The sequence below is a fragment of the Pristiophorus japonicus genome, chromosome 1 (assembly GCF_044704955.1).
Source record: "Pristiophorus japonicus isolate sPriJap1 chromosome 1, sPriJap1.hap1, whole genome shotgun sequence".
Classification (NCBI taxonomy): domain Eukaryota; kingdom Metazoa; phylum Chordata; class Chondrichthyes; family Pristiophoridae; genus Pristiophorus; species Pristiophorus japonicus.
Genome location: NC_091977.1, coordinates 340,379,449 through 340,395,210, shown reverse-complemented (window position 1 = coordinate 340,395,210; position 15,762 = coordinate 340,379,449). Strand labels below are relative to the sequence as shown.

The window sequence follows — 15,762 nt, the reverse complement described above, 5'->3', positions numbered from 1 at the left end:
GTGTTAAATTCCCTTTGCTCACTGTTAAGCCACACAATTGTTGCAGCAACCACTCTCACAGGCCACAGCTCAACATGTCTCAACATTCAATAATTTCACTGAATCAAACTCCTCATGATAACAAACCTGTTGATAGTCGCTTCAGCAAGTTCATTCCAATAAGACTATGCTATAGGTGTATATGACAGCGTATCAGGTATTATGAACTTCCCATGTGGAGGGAGCACAGCACGGGGGCAGATGTTGAAATTCAGTGTCCCTGTTTCCACATTTTGTTTGTGCCAGTTACCAACATTGCGGAGAATGACTGAGAAATACAATATCTTATAACCCAGGGCCTGTCAATAAACCAACAAATAAACAAAGGGGGAAATTGATAAAGAACAGGTTTATGATTTCATTCCATTCCTCTAGAGAGGAAATCTTCCCCCAATGTGTTTTCTTTAACTATATAGAGCTGCCATGAATTTAACTAAAAGGAATAATGGGTGACAGCTCCCATATGATATACCCTGTTGGTCATTTAGTGCATTTTGTGTAGTAGAGTCACACTAAACACAAGCACAGATCAGTGGTAGGGCCAAATCTAAACCTGCTCTCAGCACTAGCAGCTCAGTGTGAAAGAAGGACTTGCATTTATGTAGCGCCTTTCACGACCACCAAACGTCCCAAAGCGCTTTACAGCCAATTAAGTACTTTTGGAGTGTAGTCACTGTTGTAATGTGAGAAACGCGGCAGCCAATTTGAGCACAGCAAGCTCCCACAAACAGCAATGGTCTGTTTTTCTGTTGTTTGAGGGATAAATATTGGCCAGGACACCAGGGATAATTCCCCTGCTCTTCTTCGAAATAGTGCCATGGGATCTTTTACGTCCACTTGAGAGAGCAGACATTTAATGCCTCATCCGAAAGACGGCACCGCCGACAGTGCAGCACTTCCTCAGCACTGCACTGGAGTGTCATCCTTGGAATAGGACTTGAACCCACAACCTTCTGACTCAGAGGTGAGAGTGCTACCCACTGAGCCACAGCTGACACCAGCAGATCCATAGCATGGCTCAATCTAGACCTGCGCTCGGCACTATTGGATCAGCGGTCGGGCTATAACAGTACAGGCTCAAATCTTCTATCTGTAATCAGCACTAACAAGGCTCTGCATCGATCGCAGGGCCTCGTGTTGTTTGAATCAGTTTAAAATATGCTGTTAGAGACTTAACAATACAGCTTTTTAGGTGGCAAAAACATGACTACTGCTGTCGTTTATACATAGTAAAAGTAATTTACAGTTAAGTGACCACATTTTGAAATATTATGAAAGAAAAGACAGAAACCAAAAGCACCCTGCTGAGGTTCCAGATTTAGTGCATTCCATCCAGTGAAGAGCACATTAGACATTACATTGGTTTTATTCATTACCTCATAAACATGGCAGTGTCCCAGTTAAGTTATAAGAACCAGAAATGATGGATGTTTACTTGTATGACTTCTAATAAGTAGTTGCAAAATGTTATGATATATGGCTAAATAAAGACCGTTACTTAGGTGCAATTGTCTGTGACTCGAGAATGTCCTCACTGGAGAGTACAGGAACATTTTTATAAAGGATCTTTTATCATTTTTCTATTTTCAGAAAAGCAAAGATCAGATTGTAATTCCACAATCCTGCACATCCATCAGGGAGCTGTACCTTCAGGGAGGAGTGGTTAGAGAAACGGGGCTACAGTGTTGTAATCATATCTCTGACCTCACAGTCCCTGCATGCTCAGTTTCACATTTGGATTATGAGATCGGTGAATAACTCCTTATTAAATAGCAACCAAATGTACCAGCCTGTTTGGCAGATCAAGCGCAGAGGTCACCGTGCCCGATTCAGGCACTCCCAATTAATTTTAATGCCCAGAAAATCAAGAGTACAGTGAAATAGGTACACCGACCTCAAACCTGATCTGTGCTCCCATTGGACAATCAGATGGAGTCTTGCAATTTTGGGGCTACAGAGTAAAGCTCCCTCTACTCTACCTAGCAATTTTTCTCAATCACAACCTCTGAACAGAACCTACAGCATGACATTTCCATTTCCCAGATCAGCCAACCTGTTGCATCTCTAAGTCAATCTTCCAGTTTAGTGCCTATTAGTGCTAAAGTAGAGGCATCTTTGTGCTGTGGATAATGCCCATTAGGAACTGGGTTAAATCTGCCTGGGCTCATTTTACCCTTAGAGCTAACAGTGGAAGATTTGAATCCCTTCAGTCTGGGTTGAATGAAAAACCTGGATGGTCAGAGCAGGAAATAGCTGGTGTCCCCCTCCCCCTCCAGTCCTCGTGAGGTAATGTCATGACACACAGTAGTGCCACTGAGGAGCCTGGCTAGATTCCAGCATGGGTCAGAGATAGGGCTGTAACATTATGGTCCGGATCCTCCTGCAGCAGTGGATCCAGGTGAAATTATCCCTTCTTTATTGTTTGTTTTTCTTTTCTATTTGCAAGGGTAAAATTGCTGACCGAGTTGGATATTTTCCTGCGACGTTTGTTCAGAGAGTGCTGGCGGGTGAGAAGGTCTTCAGATGCACCAAACCATTCACAGGCTCTAAAGAAGAAGGACAGATAAATATGAAAGAAAATCAGGTAATTAATGCCTAAAAGCCCTTCGGTTTTGTCGACAATGAAAAAAATAAAGTTTGCATAATAACATCTCCATATTATCCTCTTGTCAAATTATGGCTTGATGTTGTAAAGGAAACGCACATTCAGGAGTAGGTGGTGGTGACAACGGTTTCATGGAATCATAGAAATCTACGGCACAGAAGGAGGCCATTTCGGACCATCGTGTCCGTGCCAGCCGACAAATAGCTATCCAGCCTAATCCCACTCTCCAAGCTCTTGGTCCATAGTCCTGCAGGTTACAGCACTTCAAGTGCACATCCAAGCACTCCTTAAATATGGTTAGGGTTTCTGCCTCTACCACTCTTTCAGGCAATGAGTTCTAGACACTCACCACCCTCTAGGTGAAGAAATTTCCCCTCGTATCTCCTCTGTACCTCCTCCCAATTACTTTAAATCAATGTCCCCTGGTTGTTGATCCCTCTGCCAAGGGAAATAGGTCCTTCATATCCACTTTCACTAGGCCCCTCATAATTTTATACACCTCAATAAGGACACCTCTCAGCCTCCTCTGTTCTAAGGAAAACAAACCTAGCCTAGTCAATCTTTCCTCATAGCTAAAATCCTCGTAAATCTCCTCTGTACCCTCTCCAGTGCAATCACATCTTTCCTGTAATGAGGTGATCACAACTGCACACAGGATTCTAGCTGTGGCCTAACCAGTGTTTTATAGATTTGAAGCATAACCACCTTGCTCTTGTATTCTATGCCTCGACTAATAAAGGCAAGTATTCCGTATGCCGCCTTAACTACCTTATCTACCTGGCCTGCTACTTTCAGGGATCTGTGGACCTGCATTCCAAGGTCCCTTTGTTCCTCTACACTTCTCAGTGTCGTACCATTTAATGTGTATTCCCTTGCCTTGTTAGACCTTCCTAAATGCATTACCTCACATTTATCCGGATTGAATTCCATTTGTCATTGTTCTGCCCACCTGACCAGTTCATTGATATCTTCCGGCAGTCTGCAGCTTTTTTCTTCATTATCAACCACACAGCCTATTTTTGTATCATCTGCAAACTTCTTAATCATGCCTCCTACATTCAAGTCCAAATCATTGATATATACCACAAAAAGCAAGGGACCTGGTACTGAACCCTGCGGATCCCCACTGAAAACATCCTTCCAGTCACAAAAGCACCCATCAACCATTACCCTTTGCTTCCTGCATCTGAGCCAATTTTGGATCCAACTTGCCGCTTTGCCCTGGGTCCCATGGGCTTTACTTTATGTGGTTGGGAAAATGTTGGAGTCCATTATTAAAGAAACAGTAGCAGGACATTTGGAAAAGCAAAATTCGGTCAGGCAGAGTCAGCATGGACTTATGAAGGGGAAGTCATGCTTGACAAATTTGCATATATAAGATTATGAGGGGATTTGACACCATGAATGCAGAGAGGATGTTTCCACTGATGGGGGAGACTAGAACTGGAGGGCATAATCTTAGAATAAGGGGTGCCCATTTAAAACAGATGAGGAGAAATTTCTTCTCTCGGAGGGTTGTAAATCTGTGGAATTCGCTGCCTCAGAGAGCTGTGGAAGCTGGGACATTGAATAAATTTAAGACAGAATTAGACAGTTTCTTAAACGATAAGGGGATAAGGGATTATGGGGAGCGGGCAGAGAAGTGGACCTGAGTCCATTATCAGATCAGCCATGATCGTATTATATGGCGGAGCAGGCTCGAGGGGCCGTCTGGCCTACTCCTGCTCCTATTTCTTTTGTTCTTATGTAACCAGTCTGCCATGTGGGACCTTCAAAATCCTGGCTAAAATCCATATACACCACATCAAACGCACTATCCTCATCGGCCCTACGTGTTACCTCTTCAAAAAATTCAATCAAGTTAGTCAGACATGATCTTCCCTTAACAAATCCTTGAGTAATCCATGTTTTGCTGCAAATGATTTCTGCATTTCTTCTATCAACAAAGTGGGCAGAATAATCTTGGATCTCTCTACTGAGAGACACAAATGTGACTAACTCACTACAAGTTCAACAGTAGCATTCCCCACCTGGTCTCCTAGTGCATCCACACCTCAGTCAGTGGTTTCTTTCCCTTTCGACCACTTTACTGCTTCCTGCAATCAGGAGTTCCAGAGAGTTTTTAATTCCTCATGCACATGACCTAAGATATCCAGCAAGCCCCAGGAACTCCAGCCTGCCCTTTCATGGTTTTGTTTCCCCTAGCCTCTATTCCATCACTGTTCCTTCCCTTTTCCCATAGTAAGAATGCAGGGAATGTACAGATCTGGGAAGGACCATTTAAGTACATCAGAACACTCCCAATGTAAAACAAAAAAACACTGGCCTAAAAGTTGGATCATGCCTGAATCAGGAAATGATCACATGCGCCTAAAGAGGCCAGTGGCTTTCAGGTGAGCTTTAGGCACCAGTCTGGGCCCAGAAGCAGCTCACCGGTCCTGAAGGGCAGCACTACTGGCCAGCTCGGATTCAAGCTGAGGTGTAAGGAGAGTCTGGGGGGAGGGGGGGGTGAGCAGTGGCCCATGGATTTAAAGTGCAACCAGGATGGGTACTCCTGCACCTTAAGGCTCCACAATAAGGTCAGTTTAAAAAAAAATTAAAACTAGTCTTTCTAGTGGCAGCCTCCAGCAGTTTCTTTTACAAATGCAGGTTTGGCTGCTGAGCAGCTGAGAATACTGACCACAGCGCTCATTCGCAATCGGATTTTACAAAGGTAGCATTAATAGGCGTTAGCTCACTTTTTTTTTTATATGCAGAGGGCTTAAAACCTGTTTCAGCTGTGCGCCAATGTTCTCACTAAGCTGTGAAGCCATGCATCAGTCTGGAGGTCCCACGCAGGACGCTCATCAGCTTTACATTGGAAATAAGCGCACATGCACAAAAAATTGAATGGGCCCCAAAGCCAGTTAAAGGGCCCGTCCACCAAAAAAGAATTACAGGCATCATCGGCATGCACCCTGGAAGCCTATGGAGGAGCCTTTACCACCAGGGCAGGTGGAAAACTTTGGGCACGGAATGATCACACACACGCAGCCTGCCATATTGGATCCTCAGATACCCATTTTACACCTGTAGAATGGTTGTAGAGCGATCCTCTGCTATAGTCTATATTACACAAACTGCTCCCCCCCCCCACTCCTTTCAACAACAAAAAACTATCCATCAATAGACTATCATGTGGACGTTTTACTGCGTTAAAGGTGCTTTATAAATGCAAGTTGTTGTTGTCAGCTCAATCCCCCATTTAATCCACATGTGTAACGAGAGAGGATTAATTAACAATCTTGTTGTGCGAGGCCCCTTGGGGAAGAGTGACCATAATATGGCAGAATATTTCATTAAGCTGGAGAGTGACACAATTAATTCAGAGACGAGGGTCCTGAACTTAAAGAAAGGTAACTTCGATGGTATGAGACATGAATTGGCTAGGATAGACTGGAGAATGATACTTAAAGGGTTGACGGTGGATAGGCAATGGCAGACATTTAAAGATCACATGGATGAACTTCAACAATTATACATCCCTGTCTGGCACAAAAAAATAAAACGGAGAAGGTGGCTCAACCATGTCTGACAAGGAAAATTAGGGATAGTGTTAAATCCAAGGTAGAAGCATCTAAATTGGCCAGAAAAAGCAGCAAACCTGAGGACTGGGAGAAATTTAGAATTCAACAGAGGAGGACAAAGGGTTTAATTAGGAGGGGGAAAATAGAGTTTTAGAATTTGAGAGTAAGCTTGCAGGGAACATAAAAACTGACTGCAAAAGCTTCTATAGATATGTGAAGAGAAAAAGATTAGTGAAGACAAATGTAGGTCCCTTGCAATCAGAATCAGGTGAATTTATAATGGAAAACAAAGAAATGGAAGACCAATTGAACAAATACTTTGGTTCTGTCTTCACTAAGGAAGACACAAATAACCTTCCGGAAATACTAGGGGACTGAGGGTCTAGTGAGAAGGAGGAATTGAAGGAAATACTTATTAGTCAGGAAATTGTGTTAGGGAAATTGATGGGATTGAAGGCCGATAAATCCTCAGGGCCTGATACGTTGCATCTCAGAGTACTTAAGGAAGTGGCTCTAGAAATAGTGGATGCATTGGTGGTCATTTTCCAACATTCTATAGACTCTGGATCAGTTCCTATGGAGTGGAGGGTAGCTAATGTAACCCTACTTTTTTTTTTAAAAAAAGGAGGGAGAGAGAAAACAGGGAATTATAGACCGGTTAGCCTGACATCGGTGGTGGGGAAAATGTTGGAATCAATTATTAAAGATGTAATAGCAGCGCATTTGGAAAGCAGTAACAGGATCGGTCCAAGTCAGCATGGATTTATGAAAGGGAAATCTTCTAGAATTTTTTGAGGATGTACCTAGTAGAGTGGACAAGGGAGAACCAGTGGATGTGGTGTATTTGGACTTTCAAAAGGCTTTTAACAAGGTCCCACACAAGAGATTAGTGTTCAAAATTAAAACACGTGGTATTGGGGGAAATGTATTGATGTGGATAGAGAACTGGTTGGTAGACAGAAAGCAAAGAGTAGGAATAAATGGGTCCTTTTCAGAATGGCAGGCTGTGACTAGTGGAGTACGCAAGGTTCAGTGCTTGGACCCCAGCTATTTACAATATACATCAATGATTTAGGCAAAGGATGGCAGGACTGACATATGAAGAAAGACTGGATCGACTTGGCTTATATTCACTGGAATTTAGAAGAATGAGAGGGGATCTCATAGAAACATATAAAATTCTGACAGGAATGGACAGGTTAGATGTAGGAAGAATGTTCCGGTGTTGGGGAAGTCCAGAACCAGGGGTCACAGTCCAAGGATAAGGGGTAAGCCATTTAGGACCGAGATGAGGAGAAACTTCTTCACTCAGAGAATTGTGAACCTGTGGAATTCTCTATAGTTGTTGAGGCCAGTTCGTTAGATATATTCAAAAGGGAGTTAGATGTGGCCCTTACGGCTAAAGAGATCAAGGGGTATGGAGAGAAAGCAGGAATGGGGTACTAAAGTTGCATGATCAGCCATGATCATATTGAATGGTGGTGCAGGCTCGAAGGGTCAAATGGCCTACTCCTGCACCTATTTTCTATGCTTCTATCACTCTATACTTGGTCATGTTGTGCTCTGTTATTTTAAAGCCCCTCTAAGTATGTATCTTTAGCAAACTTTAACATTATAATTGCTCTGTACCCTCCAACTGTTTCCAATGAATCCACAAAACTTCTGCCATGGATCTCCTACATGGGAGTTAATAGAAGCAAACAATAGGATTCTGCCTCTTGGTGAAAAATTAGAAGCTGCACAGGCCCTGATCAGTGTTGACCTAATATGGCAATCAGGGTGCTATTTACATCATGTGACCCCAATTTCCATATTAAAAGGGGCCTATCGCCTGAAACAGACAAGCGCTTTGGGCACCCAGTGGTAGGCTGATTCCAAAATGGAGCCGGCCACATTTCCAGTGATACTGGAGCACGAAGGCTACTGACTCCATTTTCAGGCCATTACTGCCCCATTAATGCTGAGTGAAGGCAGTCAAAATCAACCCCAGGCAGTGCATATCAACCCATATAACATAGAGGAAAAATAGCCTGCGGTCATCCATCCTGAGCAATCATTCCTGCACTAATTGCATAGCAGTCGAAAGCCTTTCCATCAACAATAGTTTGCTCACCAGAGTTCACACTGCTGTCACTGCCAAGATTCGAGTCGATGTTGACCCAATAGGCACATTATTTGACATAGATGATCCCTTAGGGGTGATTGTCCGAACCTATCCTCCCAGCACGGAGTCTCGCCCGCCGAGGCAGCATATCATAGGGGAAACTAAAACTAGGGGACATAGTCTCAGAATAAGGGGCCGCCCATTTATAACTGAGATGAGGAGGAATTTCTTCTCTCTCTGAGAGTTGTAAATCTATAGAATTCTCTGCCCCAGAGAGCTGTAGCGGCTGGGTCATTGGATATATTTAAGGCGAAGATAGACAGATCTTTGAGCGTTAAGAGAATAAAGAGTTATGGGGAGCGGATGGGGCAGTGGCGCTGAGTCCATGATCAGATCAGACATGATCTTATTAAATGGCGGAGCAGGTTCAGGGGCCGGGTGGCCTATTCCTGCTCCTGTTTCTTATGTATGTTCTTATATCTAGAAATCATGAGGAGCTCCAACTGTTTCCATCCAGAAAACTGTGGAGCGATTTCCCAACATGTGCTCCCAATGGGCGAGGCTCCATGCTTTCGGAAAATCAATCCTATTCAGCCATATCACAGATATCCAGTGTAAATAAAATAATGGTAAATAAAGCCTCACTTAAAGGTCATTATGGCTGTGTTAGAAGTAATTAATGGATCATTTCCTAATCGTTACAGGACAAATCTTTTCAAATTCCACATTAACTGGGTAGTGGATCTGGCTCATCATTCGTCCAGGATAAAAGGGTAGAAATTTCATCCTAAGAGGTCATTGGGCCAGAGTACTTGATTTGTGATCCAAGCTCCCATTTTTAGTTTTGGAAGAAATGATTTAAATATTCCAGAACATGAAGTTCTGTCACTGAGGAATGAAGGCTATTTATGTACGGAGTGCATTTAATTGTAGGTCTCTGATATTGGGAATGATTTTCCTGACTTCATGCTATTTCACTTACCTGCTGTGTAAGTTGTGGGTGTAATGCCAGTGATTTTTGAGAGCAGTTCCCTTATGATTTCCTAACTCGCAGGGGCAATGTCCCCCATCGACAGCATATGTAATGGCTCAAAGATCCCATCTGTGGCAGTGAGCGTCACAGTATAATTCACTTTCACTGAATGTTAGTTCTACCTTTGCCAAAAATATCCCAACTTTATAACTTTCTGTTAACACAAGAGGATTAAATGTTGCTGTAGTGGATTGTCAATGGTAGCGAGCAGCTTATATTTCTATGACAGCAGAAAGGGAACTGATACATGAGAAAGAGACTCCAGGACAACATATTATCAGATTCCCAGGCCATGGATAAGTAGCAGGACAGCAGCATTTGTGTCATTTTCACGTCGGAGCCTTACTGGCTGGCGTACATTATCCTACATATTAACCTATAACTAACTCTGTTTAATTAACCACTAAAAGCAGCACTACATGTTTACACCACAGGCTAATCCCCAGTTCTCTGCATTGTCACCTCGCAGTCCACCATATCCAACTGGATGTAGGAAATTGCAGATACACCACTGATGAGGTCCTCCAAATTCATTCACTTTCCCAAAAGAGAATTTTTTTCTCCTCAGGTTCTGAGTGTATTGGACAGGATGTGTATGGAATCTTCTATAAATTACACAGCAAATATGTCGCAGGACCCTATGAAAATTCAGGCTGTATAATGGTTGTGCCAACTTTCTCAGGATGTGCATCTGCCTGTTTCCTTTTGGAGCATCTCATCTCTGCGTATGTCTTTGAAAGAGAAAGCCAGCTCCATTTGTTTGGCTTGTGACTGGCCTTAGATATGGGCTTAATATCCTTGTTCACGATACCACTGCTTGAATCGTTAAGTTCTAAAGTGTTATGTTATAACAAACTGAAAAAGGACTGGGCTGGGAAATATTACCATTCTTATGGCTTTTTAATTTCCCGGCAATATTCAAATGACGGAAATACATGAATGTATTTTCTGCCACTTGCGCCATAGCAACATTGAATGCTGGTTTATCTAACTGAAAAGTTTAATAACCTTATGTAATATACACAAACGTTTGAATAATACATTCACCTTCAAAGATAATTTTCATGGCTTGGACAAGTGAATCAATGGAACAAAACTCAGGCAGGTTGTATAAGGGGCAGGCGCCCTGCTCCATCATGTTGCCACACGGGCGGTGCAGTTAAAAATGACCCGCAGTTTCATCAGACCACGTGATTAAACCTTGATTTTGTCGCATGTCCAGATCTGAAGTAAGACAGACAGAATTAATTTGCATTAAAACAGGTGTACACTTTCATTATGGCTGCTAGTTTTAATGTTGCCACATGAATCTCGTGCAGCTCGCTGTTAAATGCTTCCCTCTATTTGCAGATCTGCGTGGACAAAGGTGAAGAGATTAATGGCTTCATTAAGGTGCGCAGCGGGAAGAAGAAGGGTTTTGTGCCACTTGATATTCTTGTCAATATCTGATGTTACACCAAGTCTGTGTAGTGAAGGTGATGTTACTTACTGTGGTACTTGCCATCCTTGTCTCACATTATCAGCAAAGATGAACTGTCTTGTAGTCCATTGCGGACAGTCAGACTATCAAAAGAGTGTGTCGAAATAATGAAGGAGCTCAATGTTTCAAAAAACAAATCCAGATATGCTGAAAATCTTGGCATTCCTTTCCCAGATTGGAGAGAGAGATCAGTATTATCTGCAGTTGTAAAGGGTTTGGTAATATCCTATCCCTATAAAGCCTAATAATGGCAAGGACAGTTTAAATGTCTATATTGTCCATCTATACGTTATTGGGCATCCAGTACAAGGATGGATTTTTTTAACCCAAGTGTGTTTTCATGGAGTATGTGCTGTACTGTGTGTTTTCAAACAACAGCTGTTCCTGCATCACGTTTGCTGGTTGTGTTATCATGTGACTATCATACAGTTTCTCGGCTAAAGTGAGTGGTGGTTTAACCCCAAAGTCATTGCATTCTCGGTGTCAGAACAGCTCCCGGGATCACTCAGCTGTTTGGAACGCATCTACTTGGGACATGTTCCAGAATATTAAAATCCAGCAACATAATTGTCAATTTTAGTCGACCAAAAAAAATTGCTTTTCATCTGAGTGTGAATTATATTTTATATCATCCTATACATTTTAACATGTTTTTGAAGAGTTTTATGGCAAAGGAAACAAAATCGCAACAGCTCAGTTTTTGAAGACATTCTTGTCTAAATTGATGTCTCTGACTTAAGGCACCAGAACCAGAGAAGGAAAACGGTGATCACCTTTGTGACAAAAGCTTGAAGTGCTTTTACAAAGGATGAAGCACCACAAAACATAAGATATGTGTTTGTTATTGGATCGGTTGATGTTGGGCATTTTGGTATGGTTGGTTGAATGTAGTCCATTATCAATTCGACATAAATGCAGACACAAATCCTTTAAGTTTTTATTATCTCCTAATATTATATCTGGGTAGGTATAAATCAAGATGCTGATTGCCTGCGGACCATTGTAACGCATACCAGACCATAAATAAGTTTCCCCTCACATGATGAGTGCCTGATCTCAGCTGTGTTGCTGAGTGGAGATGGTGGAGGTCAGGCACATTCTCATAAGGAGTCTGAAACAATTGGAGAGATCCCCCGAGCCTCCCAGCAGTCAGATTCAGAGTGGCACTGGTCGAGGTTAAGGAACGGGCTCCTCAACTGCCCTCAACTTAAATGAAGCTCAATCAAGGAGCAGATGAAAAACATACATATTTAAAAAGAAGCAGCCTCATTTTAACCAAACCAGCTAGAGTGCTGTTGGAAAACCTCATTCATCTGGGCTCTGGCAGATGCGAGTAAGTAGATTTAATTAGCAGACCTTGCTTCTGGTTTGATGCCTTTTTGTACATCAGGGCTCAAACTGACCCTGCGTTTGACACAAATGAGGCAATCTAGTCAAGATTTAGGGCCGTATTATTAGCTGTGAAACCTGTCTTTAAAGCCTGCTTACAGCCAATGAAAATCCACCTTTTAAAATGGAGGAGGAACCAGGTGAAAAAAGTCGATATTGAAAGGTTTAAAGCTAGAAAAGAGCTAAAATTAATTAACTGTACTCATTTCATTAAGAGGATGAAAATAGAAGAGAGAGAAAAGGTAAAGCAGAATTCAGGTGTTTACATTTTTATTTGAAGGTGTTTTTTTGAGATTATTTTTGTAGAATGTACATAGTAAAGCACCTCCTGACAGTTTAGTAGCTTTGTTTGTATAACTTACTGTATGCTTCACCATCACAATGTATGAGCTGAAAACTTAAGGAACTGGCCAGCCTGGGGAGACAGTCATTTCTCTAGAACTATCCAGATGTCTAAGGGTATAAAAAAAAATTGCACTTATCTAAAATCAAATATTAATCATCAATTAAAGGTAAATGTTGATTAAACAGTCATATTATAATTATGTTGAGAGATTATTCTGTGCCGGTCCAAACAACAAGTTTCTCATTTTCTTTTATCTTTTTCATCATTGAAGCTTGAGAATTCTAATCTAAGCCTTCTTAAACAGTTAATAGTTAAATAAGAAAATATTTTTTTAAGTGACTTTGCATCTTTTAATTGGAATTAAATAATTGCGTTCCCCAGGTCAGAGAGCACAGATCTGGAGTAGACACACTGCTAGATCATGTTCCATTTTTACAGAAATTTCACAAGCGTTTTACAGCCTTGTAAATATATCCTCCAATCCTCTCTTTGATTCTGTTCGTTCTTTACCCTTACCTTGGGTGAGGAATTCTTTTAATGATTACAAAAGATAAAGCTTTATGGTGTGTTAACTCTATAGGGGTAATTTTGACTTTGTGCGACAGTGTAAAATGAATGATAGAGAATTGGCAGCCCTGGTTCTGTAGCAATGAGAGGGCTGGTCACGTTTAATGGTTTAAGGAGAATTCAGGATAGTAAGAGGGAGGAAAAGAAAATAACCATTTCTCCCCCCACCCCCAAAAAGAAAACAACAAATGGAACAAAATACTTTTAATCAAAGACCCAATTTTCTACATTAAATAAATATTTTCTATATGAAGTGATTGCAGTCCACATCCCCCATTCTCATTAATGTTATTCCTGATGTAGTAATTGTTTATTATCTAGTGGAATTTAGTTAATGTAAATGTCAAATTCTAAGTTCTCAATGGCTTGAACAACCCCACTACTGTCACTCGTCATCTGTCTGTTGTGTTCTGCCCTAGAGGCAGGTCCTTACTCATCTCATGCATGAGATTCTTAAGCCACTTACTAGGGAACAATAGCGGAGATGGTTTCCCATTGCTCTTCTCATGGTTTTCATCGTCAAAATAATACCTTCTCCTAGGTGGGCGATAGCCAAGGCTAAATAACCCCATCTACCCTTTACGATACGGGGGTCTATCAGATGCAAGCACCGCCGCTGGCTATTAATGCAATATTCAGAGTCAGTGATTCAGGCATCACTCGTCTGGAGTGGAGCCTGAATCCAACCCTTCTGATTCATATGGTTTAAGGAGAATTTATAAAAGCAAAACACTCAATGCACATTAGCTGCCCAATTTGCCTACTTAACAACATGGGATCTTGCTATTTACAAATTAACTGCTATGTATACCTATTTAAGAACACGGATCTTGCTGTGTACAAATGGCTATCATTTTGGTCTACATAACAAAAGTTAATTTGCGAGATGCCCTTTGTTTCTCTCTGATGTGATAAGTCACAATGTGAGCGCAAGTATCTTTTTGATGCGCTACTATTGGCTGTTGGGAATGTATGTTTTTGTTCTAACTTGTGTTCCTTCTCAGAATTCAGTCAATTAATGCTGACAGATTGACTGTGTACCTGTATGTATCAATCTCCAGTACAGCATCTTTCCACACACAGCGTGATATCAATCATCCGAGCTAATTAGAACCTAGGGAATTCAGCTCATCAAACAGTCATTGGGAAAATATACAACAAACTTTTCTTTTTATTGTAAAATGGACTGAATTGCAACCTGCGTTTTAGGAATAGACAAGAGATAAATAGAGGTAATTTATACATTCAATTCTATAAATGACACCAATATCATGTTCGGCTGTTCAGATATTGGATCAGTTCAGATATTCGACTGAGATTTTTTTTTCAAAAACCCACAGCACAGTCCCTCTTTTCGCTTTTCCTCGGCAGGTATCAAAAGTCTTGAATATTTTTCTATTTTTCACAATAATAAAATGTAATGTTCGTTAATGGAATCAAAGCTAAAATGTAATGGACCAAGGATTTCTTCCAGTTGTTTCTGGTATCCAAGAACTTTCTTGCAGTGAAATAAATTAATTGTGAAAATCTACAGCAAAAGACTGTAGTTGGAGTGTTTTGTGAATTGTCCTGCAATGTGTAGGCTTTTAGAAGGGCTGTACTTTAGACTGCAGGAATACACATGCCCAACTTGTTTTCTCAAATTCTACACTGGGAAGTACCAGAGATGGATGAGACCAGTTACTTTACTGTCGACACTGAAAATTTCCCTTCAGCGTCTGATCCATCTATTCAAATCCTAATGAGCCAGAGTCCAGAATAAACTCCTCCTGAAGTAGTCACTCGTGTCATGAGTCCTGAGCTGGAGTATCAGTACCACGTCCATATCAGACCAGGCTTTGGTCACCCTCCAGTTCACTCTAACCAATTTGCCACACTATCCTTGGTGATGCCATCTCAACCTTGTTTTCTTTGGCATCTCACAGTTCCTATCCATGTGATGACCTCAACTTTGCCAGTACATAGCCAAAAATGAGGACTCCACAGCTTCTCCAGATTACACTCGGAAACTATCAAGGCCTTCCTAATCACCTGCATCATACCTAGAAGTGCAGAGTGCCCAAACCCAGTGACACCTGAAGCAAATAGTAAGAGACTTAGTATCCCAGCAAAGAAAGCACCAGGAGGCTAGAGAACCATTAAACAAACTGCTTTAAACAGATTTAGAAAGCACCTCTTGTACACCAGAGCAACAAACATGGAAAGCTGCTCATATAAAGAAATAAGAACACAAAACAGAACCATCACATCCATTAACAAAGCAGGTAGCAAACTCCCATCCAAGCCCCTAAGATTGACTGTGAATTCAGAGACACTGGTGTGTCACTGTACATCTCCAAATCACAAGCAACCATCTTGGAAGCCTGACAATTTTCTCCTCTCCCAGCTCTCACATGGGGACTGTAGGCACTGAACTCTCCAATGCTGGCCAGTGGAATCCAAAAAGCATTTGGAGACTTGGTTGATGAGCCCTGTTAAGGAACTTGGCCATGCCCCAGGACCCTACCGAATCCCTGCAGAGCTTCTTTTACCAGAGTTCCTGAAACTCTTCCTTTATACAATGGAGACCTTTCTAACACCTTTGAAGCCATCGTGTCTGCACTGATGCACAGGATGGACAACAACCTCATGTT

General features: G+C 41.7%; 1 protein-coding gene across 1 annotated transcript in view; it reads left to right on the top strand.

Annotated features, from left to right (window-relative positions):
* stac (SH3 and cysteine rich domain) overlaps positions 1–11,332 on the top strand; it is a 192,307-nt gene extending 180,975 nt beyond the window's left edge. Inside the window, exons 10-11 of the mRNA XM_070874791.1 lie at positions 2,486–2,623; positions 10,698–11,332. Of these exons, the coding sequence (XP_070730892.1) occupies positions 2,486–2,623; positions 10,698–10,796 (237 nt within the window). The 3' untranslated portion in view covers positions 10,797–11,332. The remainder of the gene's footprint in view (positions 1–2,485; positions 2,624–10,697) is intronic.
* Positions 11,333–15,762: the final 4,430 nt, after the last annotated feature.